This window comes from Suncus etruscus, chromosome 14 (assembly GCF_024139225.1).
Source record: "Suncus etruscus isolate mSunEtr1 chromosome 14, mSunEtr1.pri.cur, whole genome shotgun sequence".
NCBI lineage: Eukaryota > Metazoa > Chordata > Mammalia > Eulipotyphla > Soricidae > Suncus > Suncus etruscus.
The window spans coordinates 27,234,580-27,261,125 of NC_064861.1; the positions used below are offsets into that span (position 1 = coordinate 27,234,580).

Genomic DNA, 26,546 nt, shown 5'->3' on the forward strand with positions numbered 1-26,546 from the left:
AAGAATGATATTTCATTAAAGTTACTACTTTTATTTGTCTTGGAATTTTCACGTTAATTAATCATGCATTTTTTTTTCTTTTCTTGGGGAACATACTTTGAGTTCAACAGGAATAAAGCCAGTGTCACTGCTGAATGGGTGCCATGTGATGCCGGAGAGCATGCCTGGCATTCAGGAATTGTGCTTACCAGGCCTACCCACTGTACTATCTCTCCAGCCTTGCTACACATGTACATTTTAAAAACTTCCCAAAAGCACAGCGAGTAGGGCGTTTGTCTTGCATGCAGCCGACCCGTGTTTGATCCCTGCCATCCCACATGGTTCCCCAGAGCCTGCCAGGAGTAATTTCAGGGGCAGAGCCAGGAGTAACCGGGTGCTTCCTCCAAAAAAATACCAAAAAGTATAGCCAAAGAGATACAGTACACCGTGCAGGCGGCCAACCCGGGTTCAATCCTGGCACTGAGGCTGCCAGGAGTAAGCCCAGGGCAAATATTACAAATATTTGGGGTGCAGCCTGGAGTCTGGAGGCCACCCCCCAGACGCTCCGTCTGACGATTCAGCTCCAGCTGGCGGGGCTGCGCTGATCCCAGGGGTGGTGCAGGGAGCCAACCCGTCTACACTGCGGTGCTTAGAGACCACCAGGCTACAAGAGGCTGGTTTTGGGGGACCAGGTAGATTGTTGCCAGAGATCCATGCGACGCACTCTGCTCTTACGAGTTACCTCTCCAGCCTAGGCACCTTTTCTTTGCTTCTATTCCCACCCACACCTTCCCATTCCTTTTCCCGGCCCTTAATTCATCCCTGCCCGGCCCTTACACGAAGGCGTTTCTCCCCCTCCTTCCACTTCTGGTTCTAACTTTCCCGCCCCAGTAATGCTTGGCCAATCAGTGCCTTCGTTTCCAGCCTGTTGGCGACACCCTCAGAGAGAAGCCCTGTAATTGGCTCCTCCGGAGACGAGCCGTCCAATAGGAGGCGACTTCTTTTAGCGCGGACGGCCTGCCAGTATCGTCGCTGGTGATTGGCTGCCATGGCAGAGACAGGAAAATGGCCGCCAGCTCCTCTGTAGTCCCGGTTCCCGTGACGGCTGCTGGGATGCCCGTGCTGTCAGCCAGCAGCGGTTTTTCAAATTTGCGGGAAATTAAAAAGCAGCTGCTCCTTATAGCGGGTCTCACCCGTGAGCGGGGTCTATTGCACAGCAGCAAATGGTGAGTTGTCAAGTGACCGGGCTTGGCCTTAGAGGGTTTGGGGTTGGAGTTGGGCGATATCTGCGGATCTGATTCATTTTTGTGTGCCTGTTCTAGGTCTGCCGAACTCGCCTTCTCCCTGCCGGCGTTGCCTCTCGATGAGCTCCAGCCGCCGCCCCCTATTACAGAGGTAAGGGCTCCACTGAGAATGCACCCCATCCTCTGGAGCAGGGTTCCTCAAAATTTTTAAACAGGGGGTCAGTTCACTGTCCCTCAGACCATTGGAGGGTCTGACTATAGTAACAACAAAACTTATGAACGAATTCTTATGCACACTGCATATATCTTATTTTGCAATGAAGAAACAAAACAGATACAAATACAATATGTGGCCCGCGGGCCATAGTTTGAGGACCACTGCCGGGAGGGATACGAGAGTCCTGTCACTTGGGTCAGCGGGTGTATTGCTGTAGCAGACAGATTTGCAAAGGGAATTCAAACACTGAAATTGCTGGTTGTGAGGCCGGAGCGATAGCACAACAAATAAGGGGGTTTTCCTTGCACGTGGCCGACCCGAGAAGGCCCCAAATTTTGTCCCCGGCATCCCATATGGTTCCCTGAGCCTGCCAGGAGGAGCTATTTCTGAGATCAAAGCCAGGAGTAATCCCGGAGTGTTGTGGGCTGTGGCCCAAAAACCAAAAACAAAAAGATAGATAGAAATAAAAAAGAGCTGGGTGGTTTTTGTTTTGTTTTGTTTTGTTTTGTTTTTGAACAGGTCTCTGCAGAGTATTTTACATTTTATTTTTAAGTTTTGGAATATTTGATGCTTCTCATCAGTAAGCTGGAGAGTAATTCGCTGATTTCAACTATCCTTGCTTAAGAATTCCATCTTGTTTGATTTTTTTATTGCTTCAAGAATAAAGATGAGGAGAACTAAAGGTTCTGATTAAAGCAGTGCTTTGGAGTTAGACTGAAACTGACATTGGAATCAGAACTTTGACAGTTCTGGCCTCTGGTTTCAGTCACAATCATGAGTTTGGTAGTTGGCTTAAATTCCAGATCTCCTTTCTCATTTGTTAAATATGGATGATAGCATCTACTCTGTGGAGATATTGAAAGAATTAGAATTGCATGCAAGGCAAGTACCCTGTCTATTGCACTATCTCTACAGGCCCTTATATGTCCTTTCATTTGAGGATGTTCCCAAGAAATCCTCAGGACACCACTTACCACCGTTACCACCCCTGGTAACCTGGACTGTTCCGTTGTTCAGTAGTGTTGGAGTCTCTGTGGTGCTGGGCTTCTAGGGCTACACCCAGGGGGACTGAAGTGGAGGTGTTCTCCTGAGTATATACCTTGGGCCTTGTGTTTGCAAAATATGTGCCCTTACCCGCGACCAAGATGTCTATTTTTGTTTGTTCTTTGGGAACAAGTGCTTGGAGGACTTGCTAGTCTTGACTACTGCATACAATGCTTGTGCTCCAATCCCTTTGAGTCATCTCCTCCACTCAAGATGCCATTTCTGGGGTGGAGATATAGTACAGCAGAATGTAGAATGCTTGCCTTGTACATGGCCTACTGGGATTCAATCCCTAGCATCCTATATGGTCTTCTGAGCTTTCCAGGAATGCTTTCTGAATGCACTGTTAGGTGTGGTCCAAAACAAAACTAAAAGTAAAAAAGAGAAAAGAGAGGAAAAAGGCTTTTCTTGAATGCCCCCACACTAAACACACTTAAAATGTTCTTACTTCAGGGTCGGAGAGATAGCATGGAGGTAGGGCATTTGCCTTGCATACAGAAGGATTGTGGTTTGAATTCTGGCATCCCATATGGTTCCCTGAGCCTGCCAGGAGCTATTTCTGAGTGTAGAGCCAGGAGTAAATCCTGAGCGCTGCCGGGTAAACCCAAAAACCAAAAAAAAAAAAAGTTTTTACTTCAGAAAAGTATAATGGGAATGGTTGGGGGGGGAGGAGATAAGAAATGGTGATGGATATTAAAAGGACCATCATAATCCTAAGCTGACTGGCCACATTTGGGACATGTTTATTTGGTGAAAAATAACAAACAAAAAACAAAGACAAGGGGCCGGAGCAGTGGCGCAGTGGTAGGGTGTTTTGCCTTGCACGCTGCTGACCTAGGACAGACTGCGGTTTGGTCCCCAGCGTCCCATATGGTCCCCCAAGCTAGGAACGATTTCTGAGTGCATATCCAGGAACATAAGTGGGTGTGGCCCCAAAACCCAACCACACCAAACAAAAAACTCACTATACTTTGGGTTGTGGTTCCAGTTTTATACTGGTGGTTTTTAGGGCCAGAAAGAATGAGGAGAATGAAATGATAGTTTTTTGTTTGTTTGGTTTTTTTTGTGTGTGTGGTTTTTGGGTCACACCCGGGAGTGCTCAGGGGTTACTCCTGGCTCCATGCTCAGAAATTGCTCCTGCCAAGCACGGGGGACCATATGGGACACCGGGATTCGAACTGATGACCTTCTACAAGAAAGGCAAATGCCTTACCTCCACGCTATCTCTCCAGCCCCAAAATGATAATGATAATCATCATATTCTTAGAATTTGAGTAAATTGGGGCCAGAGAGATAGCTGCCAGGTGTGACTCTAAAACCAAAAAAAAAAAAAAAAATTTGAGTAAATTGTTGGGGACCAGAGCGATACCACAGCAGGTAGGGCCTTTGCCTTGCACGCTGCTGACCCTCGTTTGATCCCTGGTATCCCATATGGTTCCCTAAGCCTGCAGCCTGCCAGGAGTGATTTCTGAACACAGAACCAGGAATAACTCTTGAGTGCTGCCAGGTGTGGCCCAAAAATCAAAAACAATTTTTTTTGTTTTTGCCTTTGATCCATATTGGGTGATGCTCAGAACATAATGCTACTTGCTTTGTGCGCTGGGATCACTCCTGGCACTTGCTCACATATGTTCATATACTGACGACATATGGTGCCGGGGTTTGAATTATGCAGAATTAGCTACACACAAAGCATGTGCCTTAATCACTGTACTAGTCTTTCCGATCCTAAATTTAAAGTTTTTTCCTTAATTTGACTTGAAAAAATACTTTGAAAACGAAGTTCTGGACATATTAATAAAATGAAAGTGTATGTGTGTGTATATATATATATATATATTTTATATTTATATATATATTTTTTTATATATTTATATATTTGGGGGGGGATGGTCACACCCAGCGGTGCTCAGAGGTTACTCCTGGCTCTGCGCTCAGAAGTCGCTCTTGGCAGGCTCAGGGGACCATATGGGATGCTGGGATTCCAACCAGGGTCTGTCTTGTGTTGGCTGCGTGCAAGGCAAATGCCCTACCACTGTGTTATTACTCTGGCCCCAAAAATGTATATTTAAACATTATATGTATATGGTTGGAGGAGTTATGACATAATTATTTTTTCTTACATTTTGAAATTAATGGCTGGGGCTGGAGTGATTATACAGTAGTTAGGATGTTTGCCTTGCATCTGACTAACCCTGGCATCCCATATGGTGCCCACAGCCACCAGGAGTGATTCCTGTGCACAGAAGCAAATGAAAATCAAAACAAATGACCAACTTAATAGCTATGCTTTTTGTTTGTTTATTTGTTTGTTTTAGGGCTATCCCCGGTGATGCTCGGGTTACTTCTGGCTATGTGTTCAAAAATCGATCCTGGCTTGGAGATCATATGGGATGCTGGGGATTGAACCCAGGTCCATCCTGGGTCAACCGTGTGCAAGGCAAACGCCCTACCACTGTGCTATAACTCTGGCCTCAGTAGCTATGCTTTTAGGACTTAAACACTCACTGTTCTTTTCCTAAGCACTTATGGAAGTCTGTCTCTTCTAGGAGGATGCCCAGGATATGGATGCATATACTCTGGCTAAGTCTTACTTTGATGTTAAGGAGTATGATCGAGCAGCACATTTTCTGCATGGTTGCAAGAGCAAGAAAGCCTATTTCCTGTACATGTATTCAAGATATCTGGTGAGGCCTACCCTGAGATGTCATTCTTCTTCCAAAGAAGCATCTATACTTAGAACGAAATAAGAAAAGTTTTCATCCTATTTTTCCTGCAGTATTTTTAGAGATGTAATAGGTTTGTGTGATTGCATATAAGTTTAAGGTGTATAATATGATGATTTGATTTACATATTTTGTAGAATGATTATCACAAAATATTTAGTTAGCATTCGTCATTTCAGATACGATGAATCACGAGAACTTTTAGAATCTACTCTCTTAACATTTACTTAATTATTTATTCATTTTTGGCCATACCTGGTGGTGTTCAGGGCTTACTCCTGGCTTTGAGATAGGGATCACTGTTGGTAGACTCGATGGAACATATGAGGTCCTGGAGATCGAACCTCAATCAGTCATGTCTCTTAACTTTTAATATATTATGGGGCCAGAGCAATAGCATAACTGGTAGGATGTTTGTCTTGCACACAACTGACATTGGTTTGATCCCTAGCATCCCATATCCCTGACTTGTTAGGTCTGTTTTCTGAACACAGAACAAGGAATAACTACCGAGGGCTGCCAGTTGTGGCCCAATCCCCTACCCTCCAAAAAAAGAAATTAAGCAACTTTTAATATATCATATAGCAGTATTAACTATGATCACTGTAGTCTTCATTTTATTACACAATATTTATACATTATAATATTTATATAATATACAGCATTTATACAGTGTTATCTATTACATAATATTTATCTTATAGTTAGAGGTTTATACCTTTAGATACTCAGTCCTGTGCCTCTCATTACCCCTAGTAACTAAAAAAATTTTTTTTTCTTTTTTTGCCATAAACGGCAGTGCTCAGCAATCACTCCTTTTGGGCTTGGGGCACCATTTAAGGTGCCAGGGATCAAACCTGGGTTGTGTGTATGCAAAGCAAAGACGATCCTCTACTATTTCTCTGACCTTGCCTTGCCTTGCCAAACCAGGTTCTCGGCCAAACCAGGTTCAGTCCCCGTTGTTCTATGGTTCTCCAAGCTCACGAGGTGTGATTCCTGAGCACAGAGCTGGAATAAAGCTGGATATGGCTTCAAAACCAACCAACCAACCAACCAAACAAACAAACAGAAAAACCATTCCAAACCAAAATACTTTGAGTTTTGTTCTTTTTTCTTTTTTTAATTTTTATTTTGATCATATTGGCTTACATATCTTTCACAGTAGTATTTTAGGTACATATTAACATTGAATCAGGAGAATACCCATCACCAAATTTGTCCTCCCCTCATCCCCATTACCTCCTGCAACCATATCCCCAACCATCACCCCCCAGGCTGCTAGAGTAGGTGGTCCCCTCTTTGTTTAGCTTACTATTAATGATCATTTGAGTTTTGTTCTTTTTTTTTTTGTTGTTCTTGTTCTATATGAGTGAAATTATGTAGTATTTGTCTGATTTACTTAAATAATGGTCTCAAGGCTTATCCATAACCAAAATGGCAGGTTTTCCTTCCTTCCTTCCTTCCTTCCTTCCTTCCTTCCTTCCTTCCTTCCTTCCTTCCTTCCTTCCTTCCTTCCTTCCTTCCTTCCTTCCTTCCTTCCTTCCTTCTTCCTTCCGGTTTTTTTTTTTTTTTTTTTTTTTTTTTTTGGGTCACACCCAGCAGTGCTCAGGGGTTACTCCTGGCTGTCTGCTCAGAAATAGCTCCTGGCAGGCATGGGGGACCATATGGGACACCGGGATTCGAACCAACCACCTTTGGTCCTGGATCGGCTGCTTGCAAGGCAAACGTCGCTGTGCTATCTCTCCGGGCCCCTTCCTTCCGGTTTTTGGGTCACACCCTGTTGGGATTCGAGCGGCCATCCTTCTGCATGCAAGCAAACGCCCTACCTCCATGCTATCCTGCCATCCCTACTTTGTTTTTATTTTTGAGCTGTATCCATTGGTTTTTGGGCTCTTCCCATCTGTGCAGTACTAGATTTGAACTTGGGGCTACTGAATGCCAGGCAAGTACTCCAGTCCTTTGAACTATACCCCTACCCAAAATAGAACATTCTTCATTTTGGTTTTGGGAAACCACAAAGTTGGCTTTGTGTTCCAGGGCCATTCCACTCAGCAGTTACTCTTGACAGGCTCAGGGGACCATTTGGGAACCTGGGATCTAACCCTGGTTGGCTATACTATTGCTGTTGCCACATTGTTAATTCTTGTTTGAAGTACTCTTGATGATGGTATTGCATAATGATAGTTTCCGTGTTCAGTATCTCTCCTCATTTACTACTTGCCATTGGCATCTTACTCTAAAGCAAGTGCTTATCTTCCCTTCTTTCATTTATCATTTATCATAGTATCAGTATGATCTTAAGGATTCTTATATTTTTAATGGTTTATAATTTATATCATATGTAATTATTTTGGTTCTCAAATGATTATGAATTTGCACAGTAGGGCCTTTAAATATTTAAAATTAGTGAGCAGGACTGGAAATAAGGTAGAGCACATATCTTGCACATGTGAGGCCCTGGATTTAATCCTTGGCATCACAAAGGAAAAAGGGAAGGAAAGAAAAATTAGTGAGCAATTGTAGATAACATTATGGTTCGATTTGGGCCCCTCTGATAGGATCAGTCTTCTAGTTTTGAATGTTTTAGAATAAACTGAAAAAAAAAAAAAAGACCTAGTTGTTCATTTTCTCTTACAGTCTGGAGAAAAGAAGAAGGATGATGAAACAGTTGATAGCCTAGGTATGAATTCCTTTCCATTTCCCCTTTTTTCTAAGGCAAGAGTTGGAGAACTCAGATGCTCAGAAGAGCCAGGCAGGTAATAACAAATGTGTAAGGTGGGCTGAGGAAGACTGTTGCCAGTGAGAGAATATAGCTGGCAGTTGTCATCCAGTCCCAGATAAGTGATGTCTCATGAGAATGTCCCGGAATTGTAAGGGCTTCCTTCTATTGGATTTCTATGCCCTTCGGTATAAAGATTTTTAATTTTTTTGGAAGATTTTTAATTTTTAATTTTTTTTTTTTTGTGGCCATACCCCAAAATGTTCAGGGGTTACTCCTGCCTCTGCACTTAGGAACTACTTATGGTGCTTGGATTGATCATGTGGGATATCTGGGGATCAAACTTGGGCAGGCCACAAGTAAGGCAAGTGCCTTATCTACTGTACTTTGGCTCTGGCCACAAAAATGAAGATTTTTAGTTGAAACTTTTGTTTGTTTGTTTGTTTTTTTGGGGGGGTCACACCCGGTTGATGCTCAGGGGTTACTCCTGGCTAAGTGCTCAGAAATTGCCCCCGGGCTTGGGGGGACCATATGGGACACTGGGGCTAGGGCTTGCAAGGCAGACACCTTACCTCTAGCACCACCTCACCAGCCCTGAAACTTCTGTTTTTAAATGTTGTTGTCTGTCATTCCTCCCTCCCTCCCTCTTTACCTCTTTTCCTCCCTCCTTTGCCTTTCCATCCACCCACCCTCCCTTCCTTCCTTTCTTTCTTCCATTTTTAGGCCACTCCTAGTGAAGCTAATACAGTGGGGTTTAATCTCCAGCATCCCATAAGGTCCCCCAAGCACTTTCAAGAGTGCTTCCAGAGTACTGAGCCAGGGGTAACCTCTGAGATGCTGGAGATTAAACCCCACTGTATTAGCTCTCTGACCTGATGATAACTTTTCACATTAAATACAAACTTTGGGGCTCGGAGAGAGAGCACAGTGGCGTTTGCCTTGCAAGCAGCCAATCCGGGACCAAAGATGGTTGGTTTGAATCCCAGTGTCCCATATGGTCCCTCGTGCCTGCCAGGAGCTATTTCTGAGCGGACAGCCAAGAATAACCCCTGAGCACCGCCTGGTATGGCCCAAAAACCAAAAATAAATAAATAAATAAATAAATAAATACAAACTTTGGATTTAAGGAAAGTAGATTGCAGACCAGTTACCATTTGCGATTTCTGGAATAAAGTAAACAGGTTATCAGATATCATTAGAATCTTTTAAATGTTTACTGAAAATTAGGGTCTAACTAGTTGGTGCCAAGGAGTATCTAGATCTATGAATTGAAGGCAACTATTTTTTAATTTTATTTCCTTTTTGGGGGGTGGGGTACACCTGTTGGTGCTCAGGGATTACTCCTGGCTCTGCACTCAGTAATTACTTTTTTCTTTCTTTCTTTTTTTTTGGGGGGGGGGGGGATTGGGTCACACCCAGCAGTGTTCAGGAGTTACTTTTGGCTCTGTGCTCAGAAATTGCTCCTGGCAGGGGGACCATATGGGATGCTGGAAATCAAACCAGAGTTCGTTGTGTGTTGGCAGCGTGAAAGGCAAACACCTTACTGCTGTGCTATTGCTCTGGTTCCAGGAATTACTTCTGATGGGTTTTTGGAATCATATGGGACACTAGTGATTGAACCTAGGTTGACCAAGTGCAATGCAAGTGCCCTAACTTTTATAATAGTGCTCTGGCTCTAAACAGCCTTTCCTTAGATCAGATATTGTTTCTTTCCTAGGTCCTCTTGAGAAAGGACAAGTTAAAAATGAAGCTCTTAGAGAATTGAGAGTGGAGCTCAGCAAAAAACACCAGGCTCGGGAACTTGATGGATTTGGCCTTTACCTGTAAGAGTTTCAGTCATTTTGAACATTCTGTAACATTCTACTGAATAGAAGGGAGATGTTATAAATGCATTAACTTACTGTGGATTGTTTCTTTCCTAGGTATGGCGTGGTACTTCGAAAACTGGACTTGGTGAAAGAGGCCATCGATGTGTTTGTGGAAGCTACTCACATTCTTCCTTTGCACTGGGGAGCCTGGCTAGAACTCTGTAACTTGATTACAGACAAGGAGATGGTAAATGGAGATGAACTATGTGAAAAATCTCTGTTCCGATTCTGGAATAATAGAGTGAGGGGCTGGGGGTGACAAGAGTGTTGCTAAATTTTTGACTACAGTTAGCTCTTTGCTTTCCTAGTTTCATTTGCTTTGGGTATTTAGATTTTTATTTGAAAGAGTAATATTTAACTTTTGAAATTACTACTGGATTTGTGTCTGTTATTAGAGCATCTTTTTTTTGTTTGTTTTTGTTTTCTTTTTCGGCCACACCCGTTTGATGCTCAGGGGTTACTCCTAGCTAAGCGCTCAGAAATTGCCCCTGGCTTGGGGGGACCATATGGGACGCTGGGGGATCGAACCGCGGTCCTTCCTTGGCTAGCACTTGCAAGGCAGACACCTTACTTCTAGCGCCACCTCATTGGCCCCATTTAGAATATCTTTTTACATTAATGTTTATGTTGGGTTTTTTTTGGGGGGGGCACACCCAGCTGTGCTTAGGAGTTATTCCTGCCTTTTAGCTCAGAAATAACTTCTGGCAAGCTAGGGAAACCATATGAGATGCCAGAAATCGAACCCAGTTTGACCGCAGGCAAGGCAAGCACCCTACCCATTATGCTATTGCTCTAGCCCACACATTAATGTTTTCATATTATGCTATTAAAGAAGTTTCTCTTCTAATTCTAAGGATGATATTATAAAAGCCTCTCTGAATCAAGGACTGTATTAAAATATTTATTATTTTTGGATCACATCTGACTGTGCACGGGACGTATTCCTGGTAGTGCTCAGGGTACCACTTATAGTGCGGGGGATTGAGTTTGGGTTGACTGTGTGCGTGGCAAGCTGACCTGCTGTATTATCTCTTCAGCTATGCTTATTTAAAAGCATTAAGATTTCTCCTGACATATCATAATACTAAAGATTTGGAGCCAGAATGATATAGTTCAGCAGCTTGCCTTGCCTGCTGCTGAACTGGGATTGATTCCCAACATCACACAAGTTCTCCTGAGCCCACCGGGAGTGATCCCTGAGCACAGCTGGGGTGATCCAAAAACAAACAAACAGATAATGATTTAAAGAACTTTTTTTTTTAATTTTTCATTAGAGGACATTGCTTTTCATAGAGTTAATTTTGCTTTCAGCTCAGTGTTAATGGAAATAACGACACACTTCCATTTGTTAATTTTATTTATAGACTTTTAGTTTACCCAGCAGAGCTGGGTTTCATGTGGTCTCACATGTGGTTCCCTGTCATGCCTGACAGGACTTGGGGGACCATGTGGTTTCAGGGTTGGGGGAAGTGTGGTCCCAGACTCCAAATTGAAAAGCATCTTTCCTTTCCAGCTCTCTCCTCATTTTGTTCTCTTACCAAAGAAGGAAGTGATTTCTAATGCATTTCATTTCCTATTGCACTACAGGACCTGCCCTTCCAATTTAATTTTCCATTACTTCTTAGCCTGTAACCTTCTCTCAAACCAGGGTAGCTTCCTCATCCTATCCATGTACACTCATCATAGCTGTTTGCCTCTCCTTATGTTGTTCTTTTCCTGAATGTCATCTTTTTGCTTTCCTTTGTGTGTGTGTGTGTGTGTGTGTGGTTTTCAGGGGTTACTCCTGGCTCCATGCTCAGAAATCACTCCTGGCAGGCACGGGGGACCATATGGGATGCTGGGATTCAAACCGATGACCTTCTGCATGAAAGGCAAATGCCTTACCTCCATGCTATCTCTCCGGCCCCATCTTTTTCCTTTTCTCTCTCCCCTTGTTCTTTTCCAATTCTACCCATCCTCCAACTCATCTCAGATCCTATCTTTTCATTGAAGCCTCTTTAGGCCCTTCCTCCCTGCTGTACTGTAAGTCATACTCCTTTAATTCAATTGCACTGTATTCAAGGTTAGGTACTCTAATAAAATTTTGATGATAAATTCCTTTAGCTGATAAAGATAGTTGCTTGATGTTCATTTGAGAAAGAGCTCAAAGTGTATCGTGTTCCCCTCTCTCCTGCTGCCAGCTGAAGTTCCTGTCTTTGCCAGATACCTGGATGAAAGAGTTTTTTCTGGCTCATATATACACAGAGTTGCAGCTGATAGAGGAAGCGCTGCAGAAGTATCAAAATCTCATTGATGTGGGCTTCTCTAAAAGCTCATACATTGTTTCCCAAATTGCAGTTGCTTATCACAATATTAGAGGTGAGTGAGGATAATGAAGTGAGATGATGAAGTCAGATCCAGAGAGGTACCCTTGGTTGTTTTCTGAATTGTCTTTTCTCTGCAGATATTGACAAGGCCCTTTCCATTTTTAATGAGTTAAGGAAACAAGATCCTTACCGAATTGAAAATATGGACACTTTCTCCAACCTTCTTTATGTCAGGGTGAGTTGTTTCCTTTCCTTAGACTTGATCAGGTCCCTATTTTTGGGGGGTGGAGGTGGGCCCAAGCCCAGCAGCACTCAGGGGCTACTCCTGGTTCTTTGCTCAGAAATCGCTCCTGGCAGGCTCGGGGGACCATATGGGATGCTAGGGATCAAATCTGGGTCCATCCCGGGTTGACCTCATGCAAGGCAAATGTGCTATCACTATGGCTCTTGATCAAGCCCTTCTGTGCTGAATCTCTTTAGTTGGATTGTCACCCAGTTTTATGAGCTATAGGAATGGTCATGATTTCTTTTTTATGCTGGGGTTCTCTTTCTTTTCTTCCAGAGCATGAAATCTGAGTTGAGTTATCTGGCTCACAATCTCTGTGAGATTGACAAATATCGTGTAGAAACATGCTGCGTGATTGGTAAGAAGCACTACTTTGGGGCCTATCCTGTGGATCTCAGATTCATGTGGCTTAATGCTTGGGACTTGCTGCTCAGGGGACCATTTAGTGTTGGGGATCAAATCTGGGTCTCCAGCAAAGCAGGCACTTCAGCTTGTCCCAATTTTATTTTTATCATTAGATTTATCTTCATTGTAAGTAATGTGAATATAAAAATAATATAAAAGTATCAAAGGTAACAAAATTATGTACAATTGAATGTAAAAACATGGTAAATTTTATCCATGTGATTAACATGTGAGTGTGACAGTATAGCAAGAAGGGCACGTGTCTTGTACTTATTCTGGGCTCAATCCTCAGCACCTCAAATGGTTCTCTGCATCCTTCAGAAGCATTCCTTAAGCTCAGAGCTAGGAGTATCCTCTGAGCACTGTCTGGTATGTTCCATAAAACAAACAAAAAAAAAGATTGAACATGACTTCAAAATATTTTCGCATGTGCTGTGGCCAGAGCGATAATAGTGGGTAGTGTTTTACCTTGCATGATGCTGACCTGGATTTAATTCCTGGCATCTCATTCCAGGAGTAATTTCTATTTTTCTTTTCTTTTTTCTTTCTTTATTTTTTTGTTTGCTTGCTTTTGGGCCATACCTGGCAGTGCTCAGAGATTATTCCTGGCTCTGGGCTCAGAAATTGCTCAACTATTTTTTATGTTGTTTTTAAAATTTGATTAGGTTTTTTTGGGGGAATGGGTATTTTGAAATATACCAGGTTTTGCTTGGGGTACTCTGCACAAAGAATCACTCCTAGCAGATAGGGGTCCATATGGGTTAATGGCGATTGAACCTAGATTGAGCCTCATGCAAAGCAAGTGCCCTATCCTCTGGTTCCACAGTTCTTTCTGTGTAATAAGTTCCTAGCAGTGAATATTGGATCAAATGTGTAAATACTTTTTTTTTTTTTTTTGGAGGGGGGGGGTCACACCCGATGGCGCTTAGTGGTTAGTCCTAGCTCTGCACTCAGAAATTGCTCCTGTCAGGGTTGGGGGACCATATAGGATGCTGGTATTCGAACCGCCATCATCTTGGATCGACTGGGTACAAGGCAAACACTGTACACCTGTGCTATCTCTCCAGCCCCAAATGTGTAAATGTTTTAAACTTCAGTATAAATTATAGCACAGTGTGTCTGGCACTTGCCTTACATCAATACTTCTCAATTATTTTCTGTCATGCCCCCCTAGGAAGAAGAAAACATTTTTTGCGCTTCCCCCCCCCCCCCGCGACTGTAAATAGTATCTTTATTAAAAAAACTTTAACCTTCAAAACAAAAATATATAAAATAATTTGAGCTGATTTTTTAATCAGGTGATGTCTGGATTAATGGCTACAATGAGCACGTTTTGCAATGCATAGCTTTTCAAAGCGGGGTTTGAAGCAGGACACAGCGACTCTCAGCTCCAGAGACATACAGAGACATAAACACGGGGCTTAGTTTGTTATGATCCCCACTGTTTGAGAAGCACTGCCTTACATGCAGTTTAAACTGGATAATCCCTGGTACCACGACAGTCTTCCGAGCAGTGCCCTTAGGAGTAAGGCCTAAACAACACTGGCTGTAACCCCCAAACAACAAACAAACGAAAAGAACCTATCCTACCTCCCAGTAAAAAACACATGCATACAAAATATAAAGTTTTTTTTTTCTTTTTTTTTTTTTTTTTGGTGTTTGGGTCACACCCGGCAGTGCTCAGTGGTTACTCCTGGCTCCACGCTCAGAAATCGCCCCTGGTAGGCTCGGACCATATGGGATGCCGGGATTCGAACCAATGACCTTCTGCATGAAAGGCAAACTCCTTACCTCCATGCTTTCTCTCCGGCCCCTATAAAGAACTTTTTCAACATAAGTCAAGTGGGAAAATTTCCAACCCTATGAAAGAGATGAAGTATTTCTTTAGTATTAGTGTCCCACTCTGGACATTATCAGCATTTTGGAATATGTCATTTTTTTTGGTGGGAATTGTCTTTGCATCAAAGGATATTTACCTGTTAGGTGCCATTAACTTCTATTCCCCAGCTGTGATAATAAAAAAAGTTTGCAAATATTACCAAATAACCTCTTGTGTGCCAGGGATCAAACCTGGCAATGTGCAAGACAAGCACCTTACCTGATATATTATTTCTCCATCCCACATTTTTTGTAAGCCAGAATATGTGATAGATGAAATGCATTTCCTGGGGGGGGGGGATTACAGTGATTTCATGTAAAAATTTTTTGCAAAGAATTTGTGGGGATAGGCTATGGTTTTCAGTGTAATGTTAAACATTTTAATAAACTTCATTTATTCACATATTTATTTTGGGGGCCTCTCAAGTATTGCTCCGGAGACCTGGGGACCACTCATGAATAATATTCTGCCAACAGAGCTGTGCAGTTTAGTTTCAGGGCCTGAGAATGGGGAGCTGCCTGGGCCTTGCAGTACCAGGTAAAAGTAGAGGGGGGTGTGTGTTTTAGGTTTGGGATGGGAAGACCATCAAGGCTACTCTGGTGTGCTTGTAGATTCCCGGGTCACATTGGAACTACAGCCAGTGGCGCTTGAGAGACCTTGTAATGCTAGGTTTGGGTGCCAATGAATGCAGAGCTCAACCCTGGCCATTGACCTAATTCCATCCCAGTGAACTTTGGTCTAGTTATTCTTATTTGGGTGGAGGGGATGTTCCTCTCAGCACTGCATGGGAGACTATATAGTGTGAGAGATCAAGCCTGGGGCTTCCTCTTCTAAAGCAAAAGCTTCAGTCTTCCATTACCCTGCCCCAAATCAGTGTCTTGCAGTATTGTCTTGTCATTGTTTTGATGGTACTGGAGATTGAACTACACACATGCTGAGCTCCATTCCCAGCCCATAGTTACTTGTGGTTTTTTGTTTATCTTCGCAACCAGGTAATTATTATAGTTTGCGTTCTCAGCATGAGAAAGCAGCCTTGTATTTCCAGAGAGCGCTGAAGTTGAATCCCCGATATCTTGGTGCTTGGACACTGATGGGCCATGAGTACATGGAAATGAAGAATACATCTGCTGCGATTCAGGCCTACCGGTGAGCTGGTAGTGGGTAAACAGAATGGGAAATGGTGGGAGCTTATATTGACTTTGCATGTTGCTAGCCTTGGTTCTGCCATCTTACCAGTCTCTTCTCCATTTTTCAGCCATGCCATTGAGGTCAATAAGCGTGACTATAGAGCCTGGTATGGCCTTGGGCAAACCTATGAGATTCTGAAGATGCCATTTTACTGCCTTTATTATTACCGGCGGGCCCACCAACTTCGGTAAGTCTGGTTACTTCATAATGTGTATTGTGGAAAGAACTTGATTTTTTGTTTTGTTTTGTTTGGGGGGCCATACCTGGCAGCCCTCAAATGTTACTCCTGGCTTAATGCTCAGGAATTGCACCTTTCTAGTTCAGGGGACCATATGGGATGCTGGATATCAAACCCAGATAAGTCCCAGGTCGGCAGCATGCACAGCAAATGCCCTGTCCGCTGTGTTATTGCTCCAGCCCCAATAATTTCTGGAGAAATGAATTATTTTTACTCTTGGAAACCTGAATTTGAACTTGCCACATGGTATTTAGTCATTTTTATTTAGTATGTTCTATTTTGGTGGGGAGAATGCTTAGATGTTTCCGAATCTACTTATTTGTTGTTGTTGTTGTTGTTGTTTTTAGGGTTTTGGGGCCATACTTGGCAATTCTCAGGGGTTACTCTTACTCTTTTTTTTTTTTTTTTTTTTTTTTTTTTTGGGTCACACCCGGCAGCACTCAGGTGTCACTCTTGGCTCCACACTCAGAAATTGCTCCTGGCAGGCACGGGGGACCATATGGGATGTCAGGATTCGAACCGATGACCTTCTGCATGAAAGGCAAAAATGCCTTACCTCCATGCTATCTCTCCAGCCCCAGGGGCTACTCTTTACTGAGCTCAGGAATCATGTCTGGCCACGCTCGGAGGGACCATGTGAGATACTGGAGATCTAACCTGGTCAGCCACATACAAGGCAGTCACATTCTCCACTGTGATTTTTACTCCAGCCCTTGTAGTTAGTTTTTTAGTTTCATGTATTTATTTATTTTGGTTTTTGGGGATTTGGGTCACACCCGTGGTGCTCAGGGATTACTCCTGGCTCTGTGCTCAGAAATCACTCTTGGCAGGCACAGGGGACCATATAGGATGCTGGAATTAGAACCACTGTCCGTCCTGGATCAGTTGCATGCAAGGCAAACTCCCTACCACTGTACTATCTCTCTGGCTCCATTTTTTTTTTTTGGTTTTGGTTTTTAGGTCACACCCGGCAGTGCTCAGGGGTTATTCCTGGCTCTACACTGAGAAATCACTCCTGGCAGGCTCAGGGGACCATATGGGATGCCAGGAATGGAACCACCGTCCTTCTACGTGAAAGGCAAATGCTCTACCTCCATGCTATTTCTCTGACCCCATGGTCCCAGTTTTTTTTTTATTTTAAAATAGCTTATAGGGGCCGGAGAGATAGCATGGACGTAAGGCATTTGCTTTGCAAGCAGAAGTCAGTGGTTCGAATCCCGGCATCCCATATGGTCCCATGAGCCTGCCAGGAGCGATTTCTTTTCTTTTTTTTTTTGGTGGTTTTTTTGGGTCACACCCGGCAGTGCTCAGGGGTTACTCCTGGCTCCATGCTCAGAAATTGCTCCTGGCAGACACGGGGACCATATGGGATGCCGGGATTCGAACCGATGACCTTCTGCATGAAAGGCAAACGCCTTACCTCCATGCTATCTTTCCAGCCCAAGGAGCGATTTCTGAGCATAGAGCCAGGAGTAACCCCTGAGCACTACTGGGTGTGACCCCCGCCCCCCAAAAAATAGCTTTATCACCTCAGGCTAGAACAATAGTATAGTGGATAGGATGCTTGCCTGCAAGTGACCATCTCAGGTTCAACATCTGGCACCCTTCTGCTACCTTAAGCCTGCCAGGAGTGATTCCTGAATTCAGAGCCAGGAGTAAGTGTTGAACACCACTTGGTGTGCTCAAAAACAAAAACCAAAAGCTACCAGCCCCATTTATTGATCTCTTTTGATTCCACAGCCTCTCTTGAATTCATCTAATTGCACGCAGTTCTGTTGTCAAAAGTTCAGTTTTTTTTGTTTTTTGTTTTTTGTTTTGCTTTTTGGGCCACACCCGGTGATGCTCAGGGGTTACTCCTGGCTATGAACTCAGAAATTGCTTCCTGGCTTGGGAGACCACATAGGGGGGATTGAACTAACCTCTGTCCTAGGTCAGCCGTGTGCAAGGCAAACGCCCTACTGATCTGGCCCTGTTTGTTTTGTCTTTTTTTTTTTGGGGGGGGGTCACACCCGGTGGCGGCGCTCAGAGGTTACTCCTAACTTCAGAAATTGCTCCTGGGGGCCAGAGAGATAGCATGGAGGTAAAGCGTTTGCCTTGCATGCAGAAGGTCGGTGGTTCAAATCCCAGCATCCCAAGTGGTCCCCCAATTTCTGAGTGTAGAGCCAGGAATAGCCCCTGAGTACTGCCAGGTGTGACCCAAAAACAAACAAACAAACAAACAAAAAAACAACATAAATTGCTCCTGGCAGGCTCAGGGAACCATATGGAATGAACCACCAACTGTCCTGGACTGGCTGCATGCGAGGCAAATGCCCTACAACTGTGCTATTTTTCTGGCCCCTTGTTTTGTCTGTTTATCTGCTTTGTTTCCTTATTTCCCACATTCTGGTGAAATCATTTTTCTTTATGCTATTGACTTATTTCACTTCACATATCCCCTTAAATTTCTTTTACTTTGCTGCTTTTTTTTTTTTTTTTTGCATTTTTGCAATTTCATGCATTTTAATTTTTTTTTTAAGACCCACACCAGGTGGTGTTCCAGGGATACTTCTGATTCTGTGTTTCAAGATCACTCTTATTTTCATTTTATGCACTTCAAACTTTTGAATTTTTTTTTCTTTCTTATTTTTTTTCTTTATTTTTTTATTTTGGGTCATACTTAGCAGTGCTCAGGGGCTACTCCTGGCTGTACGCTCAGAAATCATCCCCGGCAGGCTGGAGGGCCAATATGGGATGCCAGGATTCGAACCATCACCCTTCTGCCTGCAAGGCAAATGCTCTACTGCTGTGCTATCTCTCCGGCCCCTAAACTTTTGATTTTTTTAATTGAGATTCCCTGGTTTATAATGCTATTAAAAATTTTGTGTGTGAGATGGTGGAGCAAATAGCACAGTAGGAGGGCATTGGCCTTACAGGTGGCTGATCTGGGTTCGATCCTCATCATCCCTTCTGGTCCCCAGGTTTGATCTCTGGCATGCCATATGGTTCCCCATATGGTTTACTCAGCCAGGAATAAACCCTGTGCATTGTAGTGTGTGGCCCCAAAACAACAACCTCCCAAAAAAACAACCATCACCAGTATGCACCTCCCTTGCAAGGACCCCAAGAGCTCTTTCTTCTAAGCTACAGCCTGTTGCTCCCACAGCTCAATTTGTAGATTAATTTTTCCATTAGGTGCCTTTGGATTTTTGTTGCTACCTTGCCGTGTCTATTTGCTTATTTTATTGAATTACAATCATAACTTTTGAGATACTTATTTTTTGTGGGGAGGGCACACCCAGTGACGCTCAGGGACTACTCTTGGCTATGCCCTCAGAAATCGCTCCTGGGTTAGATCAGATGAGACACTGAGGATTGAACCCAGGTCTGTCCTGGGCAGCCGTGTGCATAGCAATCACCCTACCACTGTGCTATCGCTCTGGCCCTTCTTTTTTTCTTATTAGGCATGGTCGTTTACATAATTGTCACTGATAGGTATGCTGTCATTTTATTTATTTTTATCTTGTTTTGGGTCCATACCCATTGGTGCTTAGGTTAAGGGTTATTCCTAGCTCTGTACTCAGGAATTACTTCTGGCAGGCTCTGGGAACCATATGAGATGCTGGGGGTCGTCATGTACAAAGCAAATGCCCTACTTGCTGTCCTATTGCTCTAGCCCCTATTTTTAGATTTTTTTTTTTTTTTTTTTTTTTTGTGGTTTTTGGGTCGCACCCGGCAGTGCTCAGAGATTATTCCTGGCTCCAGGCTCAGAAATTGTTCCTGGCAGGCACGGGGGACCATATGGGACGCCGGGATTCGAACCGATGACCTCCTGCATGAAAGGCAAACGCCTTACCTCCATGCTATCTTTCCGGCCCCCTATTTTTAGATTTTTATAGAAGCTTTATACTATTTTCCTAAATGGTTACACTAATTTACTTTCCCACCAATGTCTTAATAGTATAATTGTTAACACCAATATGATAATGTGAAACACTGTATTAAAGACTAATGCTTAAATAGACTTTAAGTTGCAGTGATGTTTCCTCAAGGGAGGACTGTACTTATCTACAGTCTTTACTAAGCCTGACTTGGAGCTGGAGTGGTAACACAGCTGTAGGGCATTTGCTTTGCACCTGGCTGATCCAGGACATACCTGGGTTTTATCCCCGGCATCCTATACAGATCCCCAAGCCTGCCAGGATTGATTTCCAAGCACAGAGCCAGGAGTAACCCCTGAGCTCTGCTGGGTGTGACCCAATTAAAAAATATATATATATTAAGCCTGCCTTTTCCTCTTTGCAGACCCAATGATTCTCGAATGCTGGTTGCTCTAGGAGAATGTTATGAGAAACTCAATCAACTAGTAGAAGCCAAAAAGGTAATTGAAATTGTTTTTGAGATTTTTAGTGGAAATAAGCTGAATGCAGTATTAGGCCATCTATTTTTTTTTTTTTCTTCTTTGGGGGGCAGTTGCCACACCCAATGGTGCTCAGGGGTTACTCCTAGTTCTCCTCTCAAAAATCACTCCTGACAGGCTTGGGAAACCATATGGGATGCCTGGAGAACAGAAACCAGGTCCATCTCGGGTCAGCTGCTTACAAGGCAAATACCCTGCTGCTGTGCTATTGCTCTGGCCCAGGCCATTTTTTCCCAACTTTTCCTTCATTCTGATCTGTGTAAGAAAAGCAAGTATTTCTAAGTACTTTTGTAAAGAGCAAGCTGGGCTAGTAACGTTAGTGGGAATGTCAGTATGTGGCCTGGGCCTATCAAAGTTAATAAAAGAGCTTTGTATTCTGCAAACCTTAACTTTGGGGGAGACTTGGCAAAGCTTATGTGGTTGGTTATGGCAATTGGAGCAAATGTATAAAGTGAACACTTAATTTTTTTTGACAGTGTTATTGGAGAGCTTATGCTGTGGGAGATGTGGAGAAAATGGCTCTGGTGAAACTGGCTAAGTGAGTACAAGGAGAAAAGCATTACTGGTTTGTCAGTTGGCTTTTCTGGTGCTATAGGTCCTGCATGCTCTAGTCTAGAGCATGTATGGGAAATGCTCAGTCTATGGGTCTGGTCCCAGTATATGATGAGACAGAAACAATGCTTCTAATCAGTTGCCTGTGGCACATCTGTCCATATTGTAGTATCTGCCTATATTTGACTAATGTGATAAGTATTCAATGACTCTAGGCAGAATAATATTCCCCAATTTTTCTTTCTTTCTTTCTTTCTTTCTTTCTTTCTTTCTTTCTTTCTTTCTTTCTTTCTTTCTTTCTTTCTTTCTTTCTTTCTTTCTTTCTTTCTTTCTTTCTTTCTTTCTTTCTTTCTTTCTTTCTTTCTTTCTTTCTTTCTTTGTTTCTTTGTTTCTTTCTTCCTTCCTTCCTTCCTTCCTTCCTTCCTTCCTTCCTTCCTTCCTTCCTTCCTTCCTTCCTTCCTTCCTTCCTTCCTTCCTTCCTTCCTTCTTTCTTCTTCTTCTTCTTTCTTCTTCTTTCTTTCTTTCTTTCTTTCTTTCTTTCTTTCTTTCTTTCTTTCTTTCTTTCTTTCTTTCTTTCTTTCTTTCTTTCTTTCTTTCTTTCTTTCTTTCTTTCTTTCTTTCTTTCTTTCTTTCTTTCTTTCTTTCCCTTCCTTCCTTCCTTCCTTCCTTTCCCTTCCTTCCTTCCTTCCTTTCCCTTCCTTCCTTCCTTCCTTCCTTCCTTCCTTCCTTCCTTCCTTCCTTCCTTCCTTCCTTCCTTCCTTCCTTCCTTCCTTCCTTCCTTCCTTCCTTCCTTCCTTCCTTCCTTCCTTCCTCTTCCTTCCTTCCTTTCCCTTCCTTCCTTCCTTTTCCTTCCTTCCTTCCTTCCTTCCTTCCTTCCTTCCTTCCTTCCTTCCTTCCTTCCTTCCTTCCTTCCTTCCTTCCTTCCTTCCTTCCTTCCTTCCTTCCTTCCTTCCTTTTCCTTCCTTCCTTCCTTTTCCTTCCTTCCTTCCTTCCTTCCTTCCTTCCTTCCTTCCTTCCTTCCTTCCTTCCTTCCTTCCTTCCTTCCTTCCTTCCTTCCTTCCTTCCTTCCTTCCTTCTTTCCTTCTTTCTTTTTTTTTTTTTTTTGTGGTTTTTGGGTCATACCCGGCAGTGCTCAGGGGATACTCCTGGCTCCATGCTCAGAAATTGCTCCTGGCAGGCACGGGGGACCATATGGGACGCCGGGATTTGAACCGATGACCTTCTTCATGAAAGGCAAACGCCTTACCTCCATGCTATCTCTTCGGCCCATCCCATCTTTTCATCAGACTCCATGAGTATAGAACTGGAGTAGGGTATATGAATACTGGTGGAAATTTAGCTCTTTTTTTTTTTTTTCCATACCGGTTGGTGCTCAGGGTTTACTCCTGGCTCTGAACTCAGGAATCGTGCCTGTCAAAACTTGGAAATCATATGAGATGCCAGAGATTGAATTTGGGTTGGTTGTGTGTCAGGCAAGCACACTACCTGCTGTACTATTACTCTGAACCCTAAAGGGTCCTAAAACTAAAGCTTTCTTTTGAATTAATTTTCTTGGGGTCCTACCAAGCAAAAGCTCAGGAAACCTTAAAAACCACTCCTGGTGGGCCCAGAGAGATAGCACAGCGGCGTTTGCCTTACAAGCAGCCGATCCAGGACCAAAGGTGGTTGGTTCGAATCCCGGTGTCCCATATGGTCCCTCGTGCCTGCCAGGAGCTATTTCTGAGCAGACAGCCAGGAGTAACCCCTGAGCAAAACAAAACAAAACAAAAACCAAAAAAAAAAAACCCACTGCTGGTGATAACACTAGGCTGACTAGTTCAATGCTCAGACCTTGCAGTGTAGCACTACTTGGGCCATGATATTGGGGTTACCAGGGAACCCCACTGGAGTTTGGGGCCCTTAAGGGCTATCCTGGGTTGGGGCATTGTAGTATTGGAGATTGATCTTGTCCCTGCATGTGCAAGGTGCCTGTCTAAGCTATCTCCCTATCTCTGAAATTGAGCTATCTTGATTTGAAAGGATATCATTTCTGTTTGAAGGAAAAATTTCTTTTTTATTAGGCAAGGGATCAGAATGAACTGAGTGATTCCAAAGATAGTACAGTGGGTAATGTGCCTGCCTTGCATAGGGCTGTCATCCATCCCTGTCACCCTATGTGGTTCCCCTGAGCCCCTCCAGGAATGATCCCTGGGCACAGAGCCAGGAGTAAGCCTGAACACCATGTGGTATGACCCCAAAACTAGAGGAGGGAAGCAAATAAGGTACTTGCATTGCACGCAACCAACATTACTTGCTTTAGTACCTGGCAGTACATATGGTCCCCTAAGTACTGCCTGGTATGATCCCTGAACAACACTGGGTATGTCTTAACTCCCCAAGACCCCGTTGCCCCAAAAGAAACAACCTGGAAAATAAATAACTGAAATGAAATTTTTATGTCAGAGCATTGAAAGCAAACTACCTAAGTGTGGCAGAGAGAATCAAAGGCTGAGGGTAAACTTTGCGTATAGAAGACCTAAGTTTGGTTCCTTGAGCATTACCAGGAGTGATTCCTGGGCATTGCTGGTATGGCCCAAAAACCATAAGCCAAAAAAAGAAAGAGAAAGAAAACTATCTTAAGTGCTAATCTCTTAATAAGGCTCAAGGAAATTAAGAATAATTCAGAATTTTTTTATTTCTGAATTAATTTATGCTTTTAATTTTTAATTTAAATTAAATTAAATTAAATTAAAATTAAATTCTGGCTCTATGCTCAGAAATTGCCCCCTGCAGGCTCGGGGGACCATATGGAATGCCTGGATTCGAACCACCGTCCTTCTACATGCGAGGCAAACACCCTACCTCCATGCTATTTCTCCAGCCCCCTGAATTAATTTATTTTTATTTCTTTATTTCTTGTTTTTGTTTTGGGACCACTGCTGGCAATGTGCTCAGCTCACTGTTTACTGCTTGGATGTTACTGAGATGCTTGGTAAACCATCTGGTGGCCCAAAAACAAAATAAATTAAAAAGCAAATGCTCTCTTTTTTGAAGTTTGTGTATATGTTAACTTTTACACTTTTTCAACTTACTGCAAATTATTTCATTGAGTTATTTCTGAGTTTCTACCTTGTTCTGGGCATTAGTAATTGCTTTTTTTGATGGCTCTATTGTTCAATATGCAAGCATTTTCACATTGAACAAAAATTAGGTAATAATAATATGCTAAATGGATGTTTATCTGATTGTTCACAAGGTAACTTGTTTATCATGATGTTGTTGAAAAGAAATTAGAGGTACTTATCACTTTAGAAGCACTCCTTACTTTTAGGGACTACATAATATTTTTCCAAACATATTTAATGACATGGAAAAAGTTGAATGTTGTACTGTAACAGTACAGCAGTAGGGCATTTTGCCTTCCATGTGGCTAACCCATGTTCAATCTCCAGTATCCCACATGGTCCCCTGTGCACCACCAGGAGTTATTCCTAAGTGCACAGCTAGGTGTGGCCTCTCCCTCCCAAAATATTGAATGGTTATTACATAGCTGAAATGTAAGAAATAAACTATAAAAAATATTTATAGACAATTGTTTTATAATTCTTTTTTCTCATATTGCTATATATATAAACACAGAAATAATCCTAAATGATATTAATAGAAATAGTACCTACTTGGGACTATGTTAGGAGCAAATAGTGGTGTCAGGGACTGATTCCAGGCCTCTTGCATGCAAAGTGTGCTTTACAGCTCATTGTTATCTTTCTGGTTCTTGGTGTTTGGACCACATCTCACTGTACCTGGGACTACTTCTGGTTTGGTGCTTGGGTGTTCCTCTCAGTGGCACTTGGTGATCACTATGCTATGCTTGCACTCCAAACCATTTAGCTATCCCTCCAGCCTTATCTTCTTAATATCTCTCAAGATACTAGCAGAGGATTTACTGTTATTTACGGTTTCTCCTTCCAGTAGCAAAGTAACTGTTCAGGCATTAAACTGATTGTGAGTCTGGTTCTGTTAGCATTTGTACTTGCCCGTCCTATGTATTGTCACTTTTTTGGTCTCAGTTATATTTACTATTTTGTTACTAGTTTTTTGGTGGGTTTTTTTTTTCCCCTCCCCCTATCCCCCGTTACTAGTTTGTTTTGTGATCTGATTTGTCTTTAAAAAGAACAATTTCTTTTGTAGGCTTCATGAACAGTTGACTGAGTCAGAACAGGCTGCCCAGTGTTACATCAAATATATCCAAGATATCTATTCCTGTGGGGTATGTGTCATGGCTTGAGAATTTGTCCCCTATTCTTACTCTTATCACGACAGTCATTCCTGCTTTTCCTATCTAGGAAATAGTGGAACACTTAGAGGAGAGCACTGCTTTCCGCTATCTGGCCCAGTACTATTTTAAGTGCAAGCTGTGGGATGAAGCATCAACTTGTGCCCAAAAGTGTTGTGCATTCAATGATGTGAGTATCAATCTTTAATACGTTTGGATTTTAGGCTAATCCATATGCTTTTTTGGTGGGGGACAGGGAAAGAAAAAAGGACGGTACGTATGGTGGTGCTTGAGAATTATGTTGTGCTGAATATCAGACGTGGGCCTCCTCCATGGAAAGCAACCTTTTAGCCCTTTGAGCTTTTTCCCCTTGTCCATGAATTCATGATCTTTAACATGACCCAGGGGTGGAAAGTGAATGCGAGAGTAACTGAAAAGACTACTTGGACCTGTAAATCAGTATTGTATGACCTGTTTCTGACAATATCCTTGGACACAATTTGAAAATTACTTTCATTTCAGACCCGGGAAGAGGGTAAGGCTTTGCTCCGGCAAATCCTACAGCTGCGGAACCAAGGCGAGACTCCTTCCACTGAGATGCCTGCTCCCTTTTTCCTCCCTGCAACACTGTCTGCGAACAACACACCCACACAAAGAGTTTCTCCACTCAATCTGTCTTCAGTCACACCGTAGTTGGCTGCTTTCAAACCAGCACATTGCCAGACCCTTATTATTATTGAGCCTTACCTCCATGTAAAAATGGCCACATTTGTTCCTATGGACCATAGCTCTTTCTGTGTATACTGATGCAAATGGATCCTTGGGAACAGTTTATCAGAATCACTTTTAGAGGCAGATTGACAGAAGAATCCTGGCAAGAATGGGCATTGTTCTTTTGCCAGTTAGAGGCACTTCTATGTCCTTCTTATTCAGAGTGGCTAAGGTTTCTGGCCTTTCTCCCAGACTTTTTCCTTCTTTAAAACATCCTTTTAACAGCACTTTAGCTCTGGCAGTGCCACAGGAGCAAAGATTTAATGCTGCTGGGAGTGCCAGTGTTAGAGACAAGAAAAGGAGAAAAGTCTGCCACCCAGCCCTACCCTCTGCTGGCAGTAGGAGCACTGGATACCTTAGAAGGTCAGGGCATTGGATAGATGTGATCTTGATCTTGGATTTGCTCTGCATGACTTCTTGATGTCAGAGATTAAGTTTAAATGGTGTGAAGCTGTGTATGTTTTCACTGT

At 42.9% G+C, this 26,546-nt stretch overlaps 1 protein-coding gene across 1 annotated transcript; it reads left to right on the top strand.

Moving 5' to 3' along the window:
• Positions 1-1,044: 1,044 nt before the first annotated feature.
• On the top strand, positions 1,045-26,546 carry CDC23 (cell division cycle 23). Its single transcript, XM_049786004.1, has 16 exons — positions 1,045-1,205; positions 1,302-1,374; positions 5,034-5,171; positions 7,848-7,890; positions 9,647-9,752; positions 9,852-9,984; positions 11,978-12,155; positions 12,241-12,338; positions 12,666-12,747; positions 15,666-15,819; positions 15,929-16,048; positions 20,384-20,459; positions 20,975-21,036; positions 25,221-25,299; positions 25,376-25,495; positions 25,828-26,546. The coding sequence occupies exons 1-16, from the start codon at positions 1,045-1,047 to the stop codon at positions 25,996-25,998; spliced, it is 1,794 nt and encodes a 597-aa protein (XP_049641961.1). The 3' UTR covers positions 25,999-26,546.

Bases quoted from the DNA above. Each gene is read 5' to 3' on its own strand.
- CDC23 (XM_049786004.1), top strand. From the start codon at position 1,045: ATGGCCGCCAGCTCCTCTGTAGTCCCGGTTCCCGTGACGGCTGCTGGG. The intron at 12,156-12,240 runs GTGAGTGAGGAT...TTTTCTCTGCAG, and splicing joins TGCTTATCACAATATTAGAG to ATATTGACAAGGCCCTTTCC. The intron at 20,460-20,974 runs GTAATTGAAATT...TTTTTTTGACAG, and splicing joins AACTAGTAGAAGCCAAAAAG to TGTTATTGGAGAGCTTATGC.